Here is an 18,422-nt window from a genome sequence, read left to right as displayed (position 1 = left end):
CGAATTCGAGGGATATCTCATGACGGAGGGGCTGTACGACACCATTCAGTTTTGAACATGTGAAAAAAGAGGTGTTTTTCAATAATTTGCAGCCTGAAACGGTGATTTATGTATAATTAGACGCCCGATTTGAGGGCGTATTCGAATTCCGAAAAAACGTATTTTTCATCGAAAAAAATGTTCTACAAAGTTGAGCAGTTTTCTCAGAATTCGGTCATTCGATTTATTTTTGTATTTTTTAATTCGACTGAAACTTTTTTGGTGCCCTCGGTATACCCAAAGAAGCCATTTTGCATCATTAGTAAGTTCATATAATTTTCCATACAAATTCGGCAGCTGTCCATACAAAAATTATGCATGAAAATTCAAAAATCTGTATCTTTCGAAGGAATTTTTTGATCGATTTGGTGTCTTCGTTCAAAGTTGGATACGGAGCACTGGAAAAAAATGATACAAGTTAAAAAGAATTTCGTGATATTTAATTTAGCGTTTTGACACTAAAACTTGATTTGCAAAAAAACGCCATTTTTTTTTTTCATTTTTTGATATGTTTTAAAGGACATCAAATGCCAACTTTTCAAAAATTTCCAGGTAGTGTAAAAAAATTTGGCCGATTATGATTTTTTCTAATCAATACTAATTTTTTCAACAAATCGAAATATTGGTCTCAAAAACTTTTCAACTTCATGTTTCGAAGTGAAATCAAATTTGCAATCAAAAAGTACTTTAGTGATATTTTGATAAAGTGCACCGTTTTCAAGTTAAATCCAATTTCAGGTAACTTTTTTGAAAATAGTCGCAGTTTTTCATATTTTTTTTTAATCAGTGCACATGTTTGCCCACTCCCGAGCAGACGGTAATAACTTGGGAATAACATTATTTGATATTTGAAAATACTAGGCAAATAACATTTTATGTTATTTATAACAAAATTTGTTATTCGTCGTTGATTTTTTTGTTATTGGTTTGTTATTGTAAAAATACACTCATAACACTTTAAGTTATGCTTCGAACAAATCTTTGTTATTATTTTTTGTTATTTTAACAACTAATCCGATCACCCCAATAACAGTTGGAGGTATTCTTCCATAACAAAAAATGTTATTCCAAAGTTGTTTTGGCTTTCAACGAATGTCAGACCAATAACAAATTTTGTTATGATAACATAAAGTGTTATTAAACCCTTTTGCAGAAATGGATTTTTCAAGAAGATTCCATAATACTTTTTGTTATTTCAACAGTATTTGTTATTGAAATGGCATGAATTATGTTCCCAAGTATTTTTTTTTTTCAGGAGTTCTACAAGAGCTCTTCAAGATAGCTACAGCATAGCAGTTTGGACCGCGGTAGGATAAAACTCTCTTCAAGTACTCTTCCAAACTCCTGGAGAAGTTTTGAAGAATATTTTATCCTACCGTGGTCCAAACTGCTATGCTGTAGCTATCTTGAAGAGCTCTTGTAGAACTCCTGGAAAAAATGTTACTTGGGTTATTACCGTCTGCCCGGGCTTTTGAAAAAAAAATATTTTTGAAAAGCTGAGAAAATTCACCATATTTTGCTTTTTGGAACTTTGTTGTTACGACCCTTTTGCTGAGTTATTGCCATGCAAAGGTTTAAAAAGCAAGAAAATTGATGTTTTCGAAATCTCACCCAAACAACCCACCATTTTCTAATGTCGATATCTCAGCAACTATTGTTCCGATTTACAATTTTAAAATATGAAACATTCGTGAAATTATCCGCTCCTTTCGAAAAAAAAATACTTTAATTTTTCTTAAATCAAGACTAACATTTCAAAAGGGCCAAACATTCACTATTACGATATTTTTTGCCCATTCTGGAAATTTCTGAAAAGTTGGCATTTGATGTCATCTAAAACATATCAAAAAATAAAAATAATGTTTTTTGCCAATCAAGTTTTAGTGACAAAAATTGTACACAAGTTCATTTTGATGCAATTGGATATTTTATCAGTGGATTAGGCAAGAGAACGAAAATTTACACTTATAAAACTTTAAAATAAGCTAAGAAAGGGATAAGAGTAGAAAAAACCAACATTCAGAAATCATTTCTTAAGACAAAATACATATTTTATTCGAAAAAAACTTAAAGTACCTGTGTGGCAACTTATTTTGACGGGCATTCTTTTTAATTCTAAAATATTTTTGAAGGAGAATTAACACCTGAACTCGTAAGCTTGTGGAATAGGGGAATTTCCATACTAATCCGAGGTTCATTATAAAAAAAACTTTTTTTTTAACAATCAAATTAGTTGAAGTCCGTTTTGATTTTGGGTTTTGGGATTCTGATTAGGCTGGTACAAATATTTTTAAAAGTTTTTATAAAAGCTTACGAAAAGAAAAAAAAAATTAAAAGTTTTTTCTAAATAGTTTTTTTTTAATTTCAAAACATTTTCGATGTCACAAAAACAGATTGGAAAAAGTTGATCCGCACTTAAATTTTAAAAAAAAAACCCCAATAACATCTTTAATCTTCCATTAAGATATGTAGCTAGAAACATTAATTTTTCCATAAAAACATATTTTTTGTCGTTGTATTTCAACCGGGACACCCTTTCGAGGGTCCGTGACTATACCTCCAAAAACCCAATCAATGCAACCACCTGTTGCAGGTCACATTTCGTCAAAGTCCAAAGGCTCATCACCAGTCATTGCTGTCTGTAGTAAAGAAGTAAAAAAAAAAAAGATAAGCCAATTCCAATAAAAGTCCACTCAATCAACACAATCCACTGTAGTCTGCGTTAAGCCGCGGAACCATTTGGATTATCCAGTTGTGAAGTTAATCGTTTTTGTTGTGAAACACAACTTGAGTGAGAAGATGAAGCTATTCTTGTTTGCTACTTTGGTGATGTCGGCCTGTAAGTGTTATTTGTACGAAAATTGTATCTTGAACATTTAAATGAAAATTACTTTTCGGTGCAGCTGCCCAACTCCCTTTGATGTGCTACCACTGTGACGATTGCCAAGTCAACCCCGCCGTTGTGATGCCATGTGGATACGATCAAATCACTCCAACAACCACGGAAGCACCTCCAACTCCACCAGCGACCACCGGTGAACCAATCCTGACTCCGCCAACACTGCCAGGACAAACGACAACACCGGGGGAACCCATCATAACTCCTCCGACGAATTTCCCTCCCACGATGAGTCCACCCTGGTTGGACAACCTGCCAACCGTGCCAGTAACACCCCGCTCCGAGGGCCGTATTAATTCGTTACATCAGAATCCTTACGTTTGCATGGTAGTCAGAACCATCGGTGAGTTGCGAAACTGCGAAGTATTGTGAACTTTTTTTGTAACCATCTCTATTAAATTCCAGTGGACGATCGGGAGGTGGTCCGCCGGGGTTGTGCCGTGCTAGGAAGCTCCAAAACAGAAACGTGTAACATCTTTTCCGGCCGGCAGTACAGCACTTGTCACATTTGCATGTCACATCTTTGTAACTACGCGTGACTTGCCTGCAGAGTGAGCCACACCAAACAATTGTGTAGTGGGTGAAACTTGTCTGCGTGCTGAGAACATGACTTTACAACTCGTGCTGAACTCGTTTATTGTACTCGTGATGATAGTTTTAAGTATAGTTTTAAGTTTGGTTTAGTTTTGTGTGATTGTGAGGTGATGAAATATGTTGTTAAAAATGCATTAAAACATAACTGTATATTTCTTACGTATCACAGGAAATAAGAAGTTTTGTGTTTTTAGAGTAAAAAACAAAAATCAAATTATTCGCTCTACAGCATTGCCTTGGCGTTCTCGATTACAAGATTCCTACTCGAAACTAGGTGTCCGAAGGCTAGATTGTTGAGGCAATTGCAAACCTCTTTTTACACTTAAGCTTCCATCCACCCGGGATTCGAACTGACGACCTTTGGATTGTGAGTTCAACTGCCTACCAGCGACTCCACCGAGGCGAGACCCAGGGAGACGACTCCTACACCTGGATTGAGCTAACGACCTAACCCTCTAGGTTAGACCGTGGCCAACATTTACTTCTCCATCCCACGAAAGGCGTGGTCAGAAAAACTTGTCTTGAAAAATGCCACCGGGGCCGTCTGGGATCGAACCCAAGCCGACTGGGTACACCACGGATCCCAGAGTTTTTAGAGTATTATGGTTTAATTAACCTTTCGGAAGTCGCGTTTTTTGGCTTCCCTTACAGACATCCTTACAAACGGTGTATACTCCCCAGATCACAGCGGGTAAAACCATCAAATCTATTAAAATAATCTTTTTAAATAAGCCAAAGCAAAACCTTCCAATGATGCTAACACTGACCTACAAAAAATAACAAAAATGACAGCGCCAGCTCAACTCGAGGGAAGCATAAAGTGCGGGGTCCCAGAATCACGTGCATTTTAAATTTTTCAAAAATGGTTTGTCTGGGCCTAATGGTTTTTCTCCAAAGTTTGTATGGAGAATTGGGGCACAATATGTAGGAGAACCGCACGAATTCTCCATACTTCCTATGGAGAAAACACATTCGGTCCAGACAAACTATTTTTGAAAAATTCAAAATGCATGTGATTCTGGGGACCCCAAAGTTCATGATCCCTTCGAGTTGAGTCTGCACAGAATTTTTGTTGGTCGGTGTAATTAATGAAAATTAGGAGAAATTAGATGTTTTTCTGCTCATGCAATTTTCCTTCATTTAACTGACAACATCTATTTTTTTCTCGAAATATTTATTTGTTGAGTTTGACGATCTACAAAAACATTTGAATAGACCAGAATTAAAATTCAGTAACTTCGCTCGGATTTTCAAAAAAATAAAATTAAACATTCATAAATTTTTTTTATTACTGTTTCAGACTAAATTCAGAAACCGTTTTCTACATCCGTGTCTGAATTCCAACTCGTGCCTTCCCTAGCTGACAGTGATTGATGACATATTGGTATCAGTCGTTCCATATCAAGTAACACAAACTGCAATACAAAAAGTCGGACAGAAATTATTGTTTTTATTATAAACCTGCATTTTTTATTAAACAAAATCGGCGATTCTTCCCCGGTTTTAAACCTTTTTTGTTTTATATAATTTCTCAGTTTAAAAGAAGGAATATTTTGCTAAGGTAGAATCTCTTCAAGCTTCGGAAATATCTATGATTTATTTACACTTGTTGTGGAACTACTCATTGAACGTAAGCAACAAATCTAATGTGATCTTCATTGGGTTGCAAAGATAACAGTTATCTTACGAAAAAGTGATGCTGGTATGGTAATTTTTAACGATAAGATACAATATATAGAAAGATCCGTCCATCCAGGAACTTACCAATCAGTCGACGGAGTCGTTTTGAAGAGGAAGATTCTTCTTCACAGAGCAAAATGGATTTCAAGTCCACGTTCATACTATCTTTACTTTTTGTGGCATGTAAGTTATAATTGAGTCTTGACCTTGGTAGTGCAATTTCAAACAATATTGTAACCATTCCAGACGCCCGAGCCCAACTCGTTTGCTACCACTGTGAAAACTGCAACCGGGACGCTACCGTAATCCAGCCATGTGGTTTTGACGACCCCATCCTGACCCCACCCAACTTCACCACCCTACCCGGAGGAGATTTTAACGACCCGAATTCCCCCATCCTAACGGCGCCGACGTTCCCTGGAAATGGCGGAGGTAACGGCGACGCAGGCAATCCGGGCGACCCAATTCTGACACCGCCGACCTACCCGGGAGACAACAACAACAATAACGGAGGTGGAGCCGGAACGGCCAATCCTATGGATCCGATTTTGACGCCACCGTCCCTGCCGGGAGATACCGGTAACATCGGAGGAGGTGGCGGTGGTGGAAATCCACTCGAGCCAATTCTAACCCCTCCCCCTGCGTGGGGAGTTCGTGGCGAACAATCGGGTCAATACGTTTGTCTGATGGCCAAATCCATTGGTAAGATTGACCTTTGTGGAGGTTTTTTGAAACTTGTTTTGATCTATTTGGTATTTTAGTGAACAACGAGGAGGTGGTGCGTCGTGGATGTGCCCGTATGGGACGATCCAGCAGTGAGGCATGTGACACAATCAGCGATGGAAAATACAAGCAGTGTTCGGTTTGCGTGACTCATCTTTGCAACACTGAGTCGTAAATTTGGCATCGCTGCTTTAGGAACTGAACGCTGTTATCTATTTCTTGGTGTACTGGTGCAGTGGTAAAAAGTATACACATTTGAATAAAGCAATGTTAAAAAATAAATAATAACAATAGTTGTTGTATTTATTCAGTGCAGTTGAGACTGCGCACTCTATAGCTGCATAGGAATTCATGAGACAATAAAATGTGTGCTTAAATAAAAAAAACCTACCGATTAATCTTATTTTAGTTCAACAAAATGTGTCACAAATTATTTGTCTTAAAGATTTTAATGACAAGTAGGAACCGTGTATGTTCATCAAACACATGAAATCCATACAATTTTAAACTCTCATCGAAAGATAAATGCCTTCTGCATAGCTGAAAGGAACCTTCAAAACTCTGAACTGCATTTACTAAATTAAATTAAGTTGAATAGCATTGCATTGAAAATAATCAACGATTCAAGAAGTTAGAAAAGCTTATTTTGAACCTGAGCTTTGACATGAAATTCAAAAACAAACTGTCAATAGGGGTGACTTTGGGTCATAACACAATGCATCTCTCATAATTATGAAATAATTAAAACCTTTAAAAATTATGTTTTGAAATGTTTTTTTTATATTATTTCGAATGTTAGGGTTGACTTGAAACAATTTAAAAATATTTTTTTGTTAAAATTTCAACGACTCTGTATCTCAGCAACCATCTAGGCTATCAATATCTTTGAAGCAATTTTACAGTAAACTTTTCTGATCTTTCCAAAAATAGTAGTTTATGCAACATGCTGCAAAAATAAGATTTTTTGCAATCCCGTCTTGAAACTACTTACTTTTCCTGTCATTCTTGAACGACGAAATAGCCTACTTTTCTGTACCAAAAATAACAGAATCGAATAGCAACACTTTTCAAAATAAATGCTGAAAAGTTCTACTTTTCAGCACTGAAATGGGTGCTGAAAAGTTAAACTTTTCAGCACTTGTTTCGAAAAGTAACACTTTTCAAAAAAATTTTGATTTAAACGATTTATTGACAAAAAACTTCAAAATTTGACTTCAAATTTCACTCAATGGGTGTTTTTCGGAAATGCAAAAAATGTTGTATGGAACTCGTTAGATAAATGTACGACTCGTGCTGAAAAAATCCTCTTTTTGCAACTTGTTGCATAAACTACTATTTCAGCACTAGTCGTACATTTTGCAACGATTTCCATACAAAAGTTTTTGCATTTCCAAAAAACACACTTTGAATGGAATTTCAAGTCATTATGTGTTTAGTCAATTCACCGATAAAATCAAAACAATAATGAAAAGTATTACTTTTCGGCACAAGTACTGAAAAGTTTAACATTTCAGCACCCATTTCAGTGCTGAATTGAGAACTTTTCAGCACTTGTGTCGAAAAGTTAAACTTTTCTATTCATTTATTTTAAGAAGAGAAAAATAAGCATTTTCGTCATGCGAGAATGACAGGAAAAGTATTTCGTTTAAAACGGAATTGCAAAAAAAAAATACTTTTGCAACGCAGCTGCAAAAAATCATGTTCTGTTCGAACAACAAAATCGTTTGCTCAAAGGATGGTTTTCAGAATTGCAAGAAATGTTGTATGGAACATGTTGTAAAATTCGTTTTTTTTCTGAAATCGTCGAGTTACAAAACTCGACATAGCCTTTTTTGCACTTTGTTGTATTAACTACTTTTTTCAAAGATGGTCAAGCTTGGTCATGTTTTAAACAACAACAAAAAGTGACGTAAATAGTGAAAAAAAATAAATAAATAGTGAATATAAATTAAAAACTATGCACGATATCTAAAAAATCATGTTTTTTCGACAAATTTACACCAAATGGATAAGAAAATCAGTTTTAAAGATCTTAATATATTCTTGATTTATTTAATTTATTTTATCCCATGTAAGTAATATATTCTTATTGAATTAAAATTTTGACATGTTTTCAGGTTAATTTAAAAATAATGATTTTGTATTCAAACAAATTATTCTTACTGCGTTTTCAAACAACTTTCGTTCAGGGCAAAATCCGACCTGGGTTTTTATTTCATTTGCTTAAAATATTTAACATTTTTTCCTATTATGATTTGCTATTCCGAAAGAAGAACTAAATCAAGCTAACAATGCAATGAGTTTGGGCTGCCAGTTCATTCAATTTATTGACATGCCTGTTAATGCAACCTAGGGGAATGATGCTGGATAGTCTGGAGTGTTCCTTGAAATTCACTAAAACCAAGTACACCAACGAGTAGAGCAACTTTTTGTGAAAATTTTTGTTTATTTTTACTTTTATTAAAAGTTATGCTATTCCTTTTACAAGCATTTAAAAAATATATTTCCCAAATGCAATTTAATCAGTCGAGTGCATTGGGCCACGCCCATTTTTCTATTTTCAGCTTAGTTCTTTTTTTTCTTCCAGCACTCTTTTGGGTCTGCTTAGTGCTGTCAAAATTGATGAAATTTTAAGCGAACACTCACGAGAAGTAGTATTTATAGAGCAAAGTTTACTCGAGGTGGTGCTGTTGCTGGTAAGTTTAAAGCCTAAATAGAATTTTTAGAGCTTTAATCGAGCATCCAACTCTCCATATGACGAAGATAGGTGTTTGATTGGAAAGGGTATATTTCCACTAATGAATCTACCTACGTGCATAATAAGCAATTGAAACTGAATTGACAATGATGAAAATAATTTGAAAATAATTTAACCCTAAAACGATTTTGGTTCTCCTGTTGCTTTTCTTCATACATTTTAACGATTTTTCCCATACAAAATTCAAGCGATTAGAAGAAGTGGGTCAGAATGAGCTTTAATATTTATTTGTAATTTAGCCTAGTGATGGCCGAATCTATGATTTCCGGGGATAGCCCCATTGAAGTCCGGATTTGGACCACCCGAATCTTTACATTTATCGTCCGCAACTAGAGGGTGACAAGTGGAAATTCCCTTGATATTACATTACATAACATTTCGATGCCTCTGTGCTCTCTTATGCTAACTGGATAGGAAAACTAGCAAGCATAGCACAAGATAGCACAGAGGCATCGATTTATGAAACTCTCGATTCCCGGAAAATTTGGTCGAAACTCCCAGGGATATTGATACTTATAAATATTAATTGAAGCAAAATAATATAAAACCAAAGTTTGGTTCCCCAAAAATCTCTAGGAATTGTCTTGTAATTGCAGATTTGGGAGTTTTTCAACTAGTAGAAAAAATACCACAAAGTAACAAAAAGGTTACTTAAACATAACATGACAAAATGAAGTTGGATTCATTCAAATGTAATAAATGTATTATTTTTCTTTCCAATTTCAGGCATATAGTCACTAATTTCGAACAAAAGCAAAATTTCCCGTGTCCCGTGAATTCTCGGGAAATAGCAAAAATCAACTCTCGATTCCCGCGAAATTGAAAATCTCCAGAATCGTCACCCTCTTTCTGCAACAGACAACCCAAGTAACATTTTTTTTTTTCCAGGAGTTCTACAAGAGCTCTTTAAGATAGCTACAGCATAGCAGTTTGGACCGCGGTAGGATAAAACTCTCTTCAAGTACTCTTCCAAACTCCTGAAGAAGTTTTGAAGAGAATTTTATCCTACCGCGGTCCAACCTGCTATGCTGTAGCTATCTTGAATAGCTCTTGTAGAACTCCTGGAAAAAAATGTTACTTGGGAAAACTTGTATAAGTTACGGCGTATTCCTTAAATCGAGTCGTGGTGTCAATATAGCGTTGCCATCCGCTTTCACCTCTAAAGATCAGGATGTTAAATAAACTTTAAAAATCTAAAAACCATAAAAGTAAAAAACTGTGAAAGACAGAAAAACCTAGAAGCTATTTCCTTAATTTTCATTTTTGTTTCTCTTTAGAAATTTTAATTACTCAATTTTAACTGAATTTATTTAAACAAATTATTTTTTTAAGTTACTCACCTGCATCAAAAACCGTAAAGTGATTTTTTTTTTCTGCATCAAAAACCAGATTCCTATATTGATGGCATCAATGTCAAATATATGTTATTTGAAGAATGTGGCGGACTGATAAAATCCAAAATTGGTTCAACCATTTCTATGACGTCTGCATTCCAAAGTGTCAGTGATAGAATGTGCCCGATGATAAAATTTTGGATTTTCCCACAGCATCAAGCGACGATAATCGAAATATTTGGAAGGAACATGATAATTTCGCCGAGAAAATGAAACCAAATATAAGCGAATGGTTGGAAAGAATCTGCATACACTTTCTGACGAGCGTTTCACAAGAAAGCAGTTCAACCTTTAAAAATCTAAAATGCAGTTCAATAAGATTCTATTCGTGGTTTCAGTTCTAGTCCCAGGTAAAAGAACAAAAATATGTTGTTTAAGACTTTAAATACATAATTCTCGAAACATTCCAGCATCCCTCGCCAACCTCGTCTGCTACCACTGTGACGATTGTGCCCTCCGAACGGCAGTGATTCAACCCTGCACGCAAAACGGACATTAGGTATAAATTCCTAATTTTTAGGTATAATCGAACCTGACTGCAATAAGGTATTTTATTACTAATCGGCTATTAGTAATAAAATTACTAGTCGCGTTTTAGTACGAGAATTCCTAAATTTTAGGTATAATTGAAGAACCAATATACCTAAATTTGAGGTATTTTCTGGAAAAGTGAGGGATCCAAAATTACTGATATTCAGGTATAATCCAAGATGGCGGACCATTATTATTCCTAATTTTTAGGAATAAATACCTAAATTTGAGGTATTTTCTGGAAAAGCGAGGGAACCAAAATTACTAATATTTAGGTATAATCCAAGATGGCGGACCATGATTATTACTAAATTCTAGGCATAAAAACCTAAAATTTTGGTATTTTCTTGAAAAGTCAGGGATCCAAAATAACTTATATTTAGGAATAATCCAAGATGGCGGACCATGATTATGACTGAATTCTAGGCATAAAGACCTAAAATTTAAGTATTTTCTGGAAATGTGAGAGAACCAAAATTAATAATATTTAGGTATAATCTAAGATGGCGGACCATGATTATTACTAAATTCTAGGCATAAAAACCTAAAATTTTGGTATTTTCTGGAAGAGTCAGGGATCCAAAATAACTTTTATTTAGGTATAATCCATGATGGCGGACCACGATTATTCTTTATTTTAAGTGTAAAAACCTAAATTTGAGATATTTTCTGGAAAAGTAAGGGATCCAAAATAACTGATATTCAGGTATAATTCAAGATGGCGGACCATGATTATTACTAAATTCTAGGCATAAATGCCTGAATTTGAGATATTTTCTGGAAAAGTAAGCGCTCAAGGTATAATTCAAGATGTCGGGCCACGATTATTTCTAATTTCTAGGCATAAATATCTAAATTTTGGGTATTTTCTAGAAAAGTAAGGTAACCAAAATAACTTATATTTAGGAATAATCAAAGATAAAATTAGGTATTATCCAAGAGATATGCAGGCAGAAGAAAACAATGGTCTAAATGATATTTATATTTTTATTTACATAAAAAACAACTTTTTTATAAATGTTCTTACCTAAAAATACATTTATGATGATTTGAATATTTTATTATTTTAATATTTTGATGTTTTAATATTTTTATATTTTAATATTTTAAATTTTTAATATTTTAATACTTTAATATTTTATTATTTTAATATTTTAATATTTTAAAATTTTAATATATTAATATATTAATATTTTAATATTATAATATTATAATATTATAATATTATAATATTTTAATATTTTAATATTTTAATATTTCATATTTTAATATTTTAATATTGTAATATTTTAATATTTTTATATTTTTATATTTTAATATTTTAATATTTAAATATTTAAATATTTAAATATTTAAATATTTAAATATTTAAATATTTAAATATTTAAATATTTTAATATTTTAATATTTTAATATTTTAAAATACATTTATGATGATTTGAATATTTTAATAGTTAAATATTTAAATATTTTAATATTTTGATATTTTATTATTTTAATATTTTGATGTTTTAATATTTTAATATTTTAAATTTTTAATATTTTAATACTTTAATATTTTAATATTTTAATATTTTAATATTTTAATATTTTAATATTTTAATATTTTAATATTTTAATATTTTAATATTTTAATATTTTAATATTTTAATATTTTAATATTTTAATATTTTAATATTTTAATATTTTAATATTTTAATATTTTAATATTTTAATATTTTAATATTTTGATATTTTATTATTTTAATATTTTGATGTTTAAATATTTTAAATTTTTAATATTTTAATATTTTAATACTTTAATATTTTAATATTTTTATATTTTAATGTTTTAATATTTTGATATTTCATATTTTAATAGTTTAATATTTTAATATTGTAATATTTTAATATTTTAATATTTTAAAATACATTTATGATGATTTGAATATTTTAATAGTTAAATATTTAAATATTTTAATATTTTGATGTTTTATTATTTTAATATTTTGATGTTTTAATATTTTAATATTTTAAATTTTTAATATTTTAATACTTTTATATTTTAATATTTTAATATTTTAATATTTCAATATTTTAATATTTTAATATTTCAATATTTTAATATTTTAATATTTTAATATATTAATATTTGAATATTTTAATATTTTAATATTGTAATTTTTTTTTATATTTTAATATTTTTTAATATTTTAATATTTTAAATTTTTTAATATTTTAAATTTTTTAATATTTTAATATTTTGTTTTTTTAAATTTAAGTATTTCAATATTTTAATATTTTATTGTTGGAATAATTTACTGCTTTAGTTTTTTAATATTTTAATAATTATTTATTTGTGATATTTTATTATTGTAATATTTGAATATTTTTACAACTTCAATATAAAAACCTTTTAATATTTTGAATTTTAGAATATTTGATTTTTTGGAGTTTGAGGATGTTTGAAATTTAGGGTTTTTAAATTTTTCTCTCTCTCTCTCTTCCTCTTTCTCTCTATTTCGAGCTTGCTTTCTCTTCTCTTCTCTATCCTACTTTTTCTCGCTCTCCCATCCGCTCTATTTTTCCCACCTTCTCTCTTCCTCTCCCCCTCTACCACATTTTCTCCCCTTCTCTCTTTCACACTTTCTCTCCCTCTCCTACTTTCTCTCCCACTTTCTCTCTCATCTCTCTCTTTCTTCCTCCCACTTTGCCCCTTTACTCCCACTTGCTCTCTCCTACCTGTTACTCTATCTACCACTATTTCTCTATTTCTCCCCCTCTCTTGTCTCTCCTTCTCACTCTTTCTCTGTCCTCTCTTTCTCTTACTCTCTCTAGCACTATTTTTATCTTTCTCTCTTATACACACATTTTACCCCCTTCATTCTCTCTCTCTCTCTCTCTCTCTCTCTCTCTCTCTCTCTCTCTTCTCTCTCTCCTTCTCTCTTAGTTTCTCTCTTTCATCTACCCTCACCCTAGCGCTCTCTCTCTCTCCCACATTTTCTGTCCCTCTTCCCTCCCACTTTCTCTCTCCCTCTCTCCTTTCCCTTTCTCTCTCTTTACCTCCTTTTTCTCTCCCTCTCCTCTTCTCTCTCCCACTTTCTCTTCCTCTACCCTCGCCCTCTCACTCTCAGTCTCTCATACACACACGAGCACAAACGCACTTTCACACACGCATACATACACACACACATACACACACCCGCAACTCCCAACCAAATCACAACAAGATAAACTTTGGTTCACCAACCTCAAACCTTTCATTCGCCTCCAGCACCTTTCTCAGTGGATCGCACAATCCCCCCGGTTGGGGTTCCTTTATACTCCCCTTTCCAGCTCTTCCGCAAACATCCGTCCTCAAGGGCACGAGAGGAAGACGCGGCTTTTAATCCCGCCGGGAGTTGAAGGTTCCGTCCTCCTCCTTGGCACTCAAAAAGCGGTTCCCTTAAAAAAAATAAAGCTACGTAACTAAATCCAGCGATGCCCCGGCGGAACCTCTGTCCCATCCTGGGAGAACTGTGCCACGCGTCGGATTTTGAAGAGCCGAACCTGTTCTGCAAATGGAGCGTCCAGTTCGGGTCCAGTTGGAAAGTGATTGAGGGTCACTGCGAGGGACAGAGTGTCGCCAACACGGCCCGCGTCGATCCTCGGCGGTCCAACTTTGGAACTCCGCTCGATTTGCACCTGGCCTGCCGCGGAATCCAGGTTTGGCCAAAGCTGCACGTGGAACTGATTGCGCTGAACTCGTTCGACAACTTTTGGCCAGTCGGGTACGGCTTTGCGTTTCTGCCGACCCAACCGGGGCTGCACTGGATCCGGATGGCTACGTGGAAAGTTTCGTCGGCCAACTCGAAATCAATTTCCGATCGGTTCCCGGCACAAAACTTACCTTGCCACTTCCCACAATTTAAAAATTAACAGCAGCACCACGGAACACAAACTCACAGCCGCGAAATTATTTTGACATTGACATGTCAAAACGTGAATCACAATTCTTGAACTAAAAAAATACTAAAATTTAGGAATTTTTAAGAAGTACTTCAATGTTCTAAAAAAATCCTAAATTTTAGGAAGAAAAAATTACTAATTTTTAGGTATAATTTGACAAGCTAGAACATAAGTTAAAAAAATACTAAAAATTAGGAATTTATACCTAATGTCCGTTTTGCGTGTGTGGCTTCAACGATGACACGGAGAGCCCGGTGCAGACTGTGCCGGCCGTCATCGAGACCACCACCAGCTATCCGTGGCCAACGATCGTTCTGACTACGGCCGGCGGTGATGACGAGAGTGTCGTTTCGAGAAACCCATCGGACAGGCCTGGTTCTTCTTCCACAACTTCGGGCAGACCCGGATCGGACAAGCCAAACGACAACGGAGAACCGTTGCTGACTCCTCCGACCGCTCCGGGCACCATCTATCCGGTGCGGCGTGGGGTTGCTGGAGTCACGCCGTCGATTGGACAGGTTGAGCAACGTTACGGGTGCCTGACTATGAAATCAGTTGGTAAGTTAGAGACTCTTAATTTTTATTTATTTGTTTATTCTGTTAATTATTTTGTGACATTTTAGATAAAACTCGTGAAGTGATTCGTCGAGGATGCGTTCAACTTAGCCTTCAAAGGGAAGACATTTGCAAGTCTGATTCCTCTAAATCTGAACAACAGTGTGAAGTTTGCTCGAGTCATCTCTGCAATAATTAAATAAAAATGGTTTTACCTTATTTTAAGTGACGACAAGGCTGTGTGTAAATAAACCAAAATACTTTAAATAATTCATACAGCTTTATTTTTTGATATCACATCATCTTGATAAAGTTATTGCTATTTTATTTAATGATTTGTCTGATTTGCCCCCATTCCGATTTTGAATATGACCGAATAGGCAAGAACAAAGCAAAAATTTGTTTCCCAAGATTTGGAGATTTTTTTTGCAGATTTTTTAATGAGCGATTCCAAGAAAATTTGGCTGCTGAGAATTGGTCCCGAAAATAATAAAACCTGAGATAAACAGTTTCTCTAACCCTAATCGCCCTTCTTTTTTTGTTGACATTACCTCAGCATGTAAAAACATCAAACTTATACACTTTTCTTTAAAATAACGGTAGTGTTTGCCTCTTCTTATAAAATGGTTGTAAATTATCTACTTTTGTTTATAACATTTGCAAATAAATCTATATTTACAAAAAATATCACTATTTATTAAAAGAAATACTATACAATTCGTGGTTCAATATTTAGTTAACATGTGGTACCAACTTATGGAAGGCAGAGTAGAAAAAATGACAGTTAAAAATAGAATTGTTTATTAGCCATATATTTTCAAAAAAGTATCATCTAATCTAAGGAGATACAATATAAATACCAGCAATAACTTTCATAGAACAACATGCTTAAGCGAAACTAGATTATTGATATAAAAAAAAATCGAGCCATCATTCAGTTGTTACCCATAGAAGTTAAAAAATTATAAAATGTCCGATTTATAAAACAATTCACTAATATGCAACTCTATCAAAAAAGCTTCTTAAACTGGTATAAACTGCAAATACCTTAGTAGGTAGCAACTCTGTCCAGGGAGAAGCATGGTTGCATTCCACAGTCTGACAATGATGAAGAGTCAGTCTAAGATGTACTTATCATCTGATGATAAATAATAATTTGAAGTCATAGTCAAATTGGAATTCCATCGACGGCCAAATATTTTGACTGCAACAATAAGATAAGCAACTGTTGCACACCATTAAAAGTCATCGATTGAGTTGATTTACGTTTAGTCAGTTGATAACTTTTTGATATGAAACTTTAGATGAACCAAGAGAACAGTAGAAAGGAGAAATGTTACTTGCAATAGTTTTGTTAGTGGAATTGATTTTCATTTGTAAGTATTTTTCGCGAGCACATATTTTTTTTTAAACTTCAATTACTACAATCATCAAGGTGATTCATCACAAATCAATCTTCTATCATTTTGACTAACACAAACTTCAGATTCTTTCAACAAATATACGCATTCCGAAAGGATGATTTCTTAATTTCAAACAGGAAAATCCCCGTAAGCATCGTCTCATCAGACAATGAGGAAATTTGCCGAATATAACATATTCAATTCAAGATAAGATTGCGCATTTATAAGACGCACAGCTTCTTCAAATGTTCCCTCAGTTGGCGAATACCTTTGATACGAAAAGAATCGATTTTTTTGAGTAATTTTTTTATTTAGTGGTCATAATCTGATTCTGATATTCAATATGAATAATTTAAAATTAGTAGTTTTTGTGATATTTTCATTGGCTTGTAAGTGAATGAATCATCGTGTTCAGAAGCAATCATGTGTTAATCATATATTCCACAGCTGCCAATGGTCAACTGTTGTGCTACACCTGTGATGACTGTGAATCAGACAGTGTGGCCTCTGTGGAACCATGTGGCTTCGCGGCATCGGTCTCAACCACACACTGGCCAGGCCAACCCGGTCAATGGAATCCGTGGGATCCGGCGCTGACTCCCCCGTACCATCCTAGCACCATTTACCCACCGGGAAGTGGCATCACGAGTCAGAACTACTGCTATATGACCCAGTGGAACTCGCCCTGCTACCAGTACCTTCCTTGTGACCCGAATTACCCCGTAGTGCCATGCTATCCTCACTACCCGATGCCCCAGTGTGACTCTTTCAACCCTACGTACCCGTGCTTTGTGTCTACTGGATCTGTTGGGGAAGGAGGAGGCGGAAGTTGGGATCTGGCTACGCCACCTGTAACGTCCTTACCTTGGTGGCCAGCAGCCAAACAAGCGAAAGTGACTTCACCGGCGGAAGTACCCTCAACTCAACAGTACGGTTGTCTATCGTCGAGATCCATAGGTATTCTTTCAACTTGCGTAATTGAGTCAAATCAAAATTAAAAATACAAATTTCTTGCAGTCAATGATCGTGATGTGGTTCGTAGGGGATGTGCCAGATTAGAGTCCAGTAAAGATGAAACATGCAACAAGGCCACCGGAGGAAAGCATCAAAAGTGTGCTGTCTGTACGACTCAGCTATGTAATTCGGAAACGTTCTAGAAAAACTCTTTGAAAAAAAAAATGAAACGCAGACAAATATACCGAGAAAATTCAATATTAAAATCAAACATTATTTTAAACTTCAAAAATCTTCACAATATGGAACAAAGATAAAGAAAGAGAAAAGGAGACGCATGGTAGTTATCTTCAGAGCTTCAGTCTCAAGCTTCATGCTATTCAAGTGCTATATCCCACAATAAACGGAAATATGTCTTCTGAATAGTAAAAAAGTAACAAGTAAAGATTTAAGAGAATATAAACTTTCACATTTTTTTCAATTGAAACTTACTTGAGTTAGATACTTCGTTTTGTCACTCATTTAACAGACTACCGTCACATGGGGAGATTTGGATTAGGTGAGTTGGAAAAGTGGTTGAGCATTGAATGTATTGATTTCATTTCAGTTCAATTCATTTATTGGGTTGTTTTGACAAAACAGGCAGTTTCAACATAAGTTGAAATATGGAGTGCTAACGAAACTATGGGGTAAGTTTAATATGTTTTTTTTATTTTTCATTACAAAATATCAGTTTCAACCCTTCAAACATAAAAGCATGTATTTTCATCTGGTATCTGAAGTTGGCTCTCCAGCACTTCGACGCTGTCGTGCTAACTTGTCGTATGTCGCTTTTTTACGTTTCGAGAAAAACGCGTTTTAATGTTTGACCATGAATAAACAAAAAGGAAAGCACGTAATGTAAACAATAACAAACACGTATTGTTTGGTTGACCATTTTGTGCATTTTCCTGAAATTATGTTGA

The 18,422-nt window shown here is 34.1% G+C and overlaps 4 protein-coding genes across 5 annotated transcripts; all 4 read left to right on the top strand.

The window, feature by feature from the left end:
- The first annotated feature begins 2,737 nt into the window (after positions 1-2,737).
- On the top strand, positions 2,738-3,674 carry LOC119767196 (endoglucanase A-like). The gene is made up of 3 exons (XM_038255227.1): positions 2,738-2,878; positions 2,943-3,281; positions 3,344-3,674. The coding sequence occupies exons 1-3, from the start codon at positions 2,839-2,841 to the stop codon at positions 3,475-3,477; spliced, it is 513 nt and encodes a 170-aa protein (XP_038111155.1). The 5' UTR covers positions 2,738-2,838; the 3' UTR covers positions 3,478-3,674.
- Positions 3,675-5,233: 1,559 nt separating this feature from the next.
- On the top strand, positions 5,234-6,313 carry LOC119767102 (collagen alpha-5(IV) chain-like). The gene is made up of 3 exons (XM_038254741.1): positions 5,234-5,395; positions 5,459-5,914; positions 5,974-6,313. The coding sequence occupies exons 1-3, from the start codon at positions 5,350-5,352 to the stop codon at positions 6,108-6,110; spliced, it is 639 nt and encodes a 212-aa protein (XP_038110669.1). The 5' UTR covers positions 5,234-5,349; the 3' UTR covers positions 6,111-6,313.
- A 7,718-nt stretch (positions 6,314-14,031) lies between these two features.
- LOC119767123 (B9 domain-containing protein 2-like) lies at positions 14,032-15,352 on the top strand. Its single transcript, XM_038254816.1, has 2 exons — positions 14,032-15,103; positions 15,169-15,352. The coding sequence occupies exon 1, from the start codon at positions 14,078-14,080 to the stop codon at positions 14,513-14,515; it is 438 nt and encodes a 145-aa protein (XP_038110744.1). The 5' UTR covers positions 14,032-14,077; the 3' UTR covers positions 14,516-15,103; positions 15,169-15,352.
- A 995-nt stretch (positions 15,353-16,347) lies between these two features.
- On the top strand, positions 16,348-17,925 carry LOC119767966. 2 transcript variants are annotated; one of them, XM_038258074.1, is made up of 3 exons: positions 16,348-16,476; positions 16,951-17,460; positions 17,521-17,925. In XM_038258074.1, the coding sequence occupies exons 1-3, from the start codon at positions 16,434-16,436 to the stop codon at positions 17,658-17,660; spliced, it is 693 nt and encodes a 230-aa protein (XP_038114002.1). In that variant the 5' UTR covers positions 16,348-16,433; the 3' UTR covers positions 17,661-17,925. The 2 variants fall into 2 exon arrangements, with proteins under 2 accessions (XP_038114002.1, XP_038114001.1); XM_038258073.1 differs by lacking the exon at positions 16,348-16,476 and adding an exon at positions 16,743-16,892.
- The last annotated feature ends 497 nt before the right edge of the window (positions 17,926-18,422 follow it).

Source organism: Culex quinquefasciatus, chromosome 2 (genome assembly GCF_015732765.1).
Source record: "Culex quinquefasciatus strain JHB chromosome 2, VPISU_Cqui_1.0_pri_paternal, whole genome shotgun sequence".
NCBI classification, from domain to species: Eukaryota; Metazoa; Arthropoda; class Insecta; order Diptera; family Culicidae; genus Culex; species Culex quinquefasciatus.
Note: the sequence above shows the minus strand (reverse complement) of the source record. Positions and strands in the feature narration are given on the sequence as shown.

Bases quoted from the DNA above. Each gene is read 5' to 3' on its own strand.
- LOC119767123 (XM_038254816.1), top strand. From the start codon at position 14,078: ATGCCCCGGCGGAACCTCTGTCCCATCCTGGGAGAACTGTGCCACGCG.
- LOC119767102 (XM_038254741.1), top strand. From the start codon at position 5,350: ATGGATTTCAAGTCCACGTTCATACTATCTTTACTTTTTGTGGCAT. The intron at 5,396-5,458 runs GTAAGTTATAAT...TAACCATTCCAG, and splicing joins ATCTTTACTTTTTGTGGCAT to ACGCCCGAGCCCAACTCGTT. The intron at 5,915-5,973 runs GTAAGATTGACC...TTGGTATTTTAG, and splicing joins TCTGATGGCCAAATCCATTG to TGAACAACGAGGAGGTGGTG.
- LOC119767196 (XM_038255227.1), top strand. From the start codon at position 2,839: ATGAAGCTATTCTTGTTTGCTACTTTGGTGATGTCGGCCT. The intron at 2,879-2,942 runs GTAAGTGTTATT...TTTTCGGTGCAG, and splicing joins TACTTTGGTGATGTCGGCCT to CTGCCCAACTCCCTTTGATG. The intron at 3,282-3,343 runs GTGAGTTGCGAA...ATTAAATTCCAG, and splicing joins CATGGTAGTCAGAACCATCG to TGGACGATCGGGAGGTGGTC.
- LOC119767966 (XM_038258073.1), top strand. From the start codon at position 16,847: ATGAATAATTTAAAATTAGTAGTTTTTGTGATATTTTCATTGGCTT. The intron at 16,893-16,950 runs GTAAGTGAATGA...TATATTCCACAG, and splicing joins TGTGATATTTTCATTGGCTT to CTGCCAATGGTCAACTGTTG. The intron at 17,461-17,520 runs GTATTCTTTCAA...AATTTCTTGCAG, and splicing joins TCTATCGTCGAGATCCATAG to TCAATGATCGTGATGTGGTT.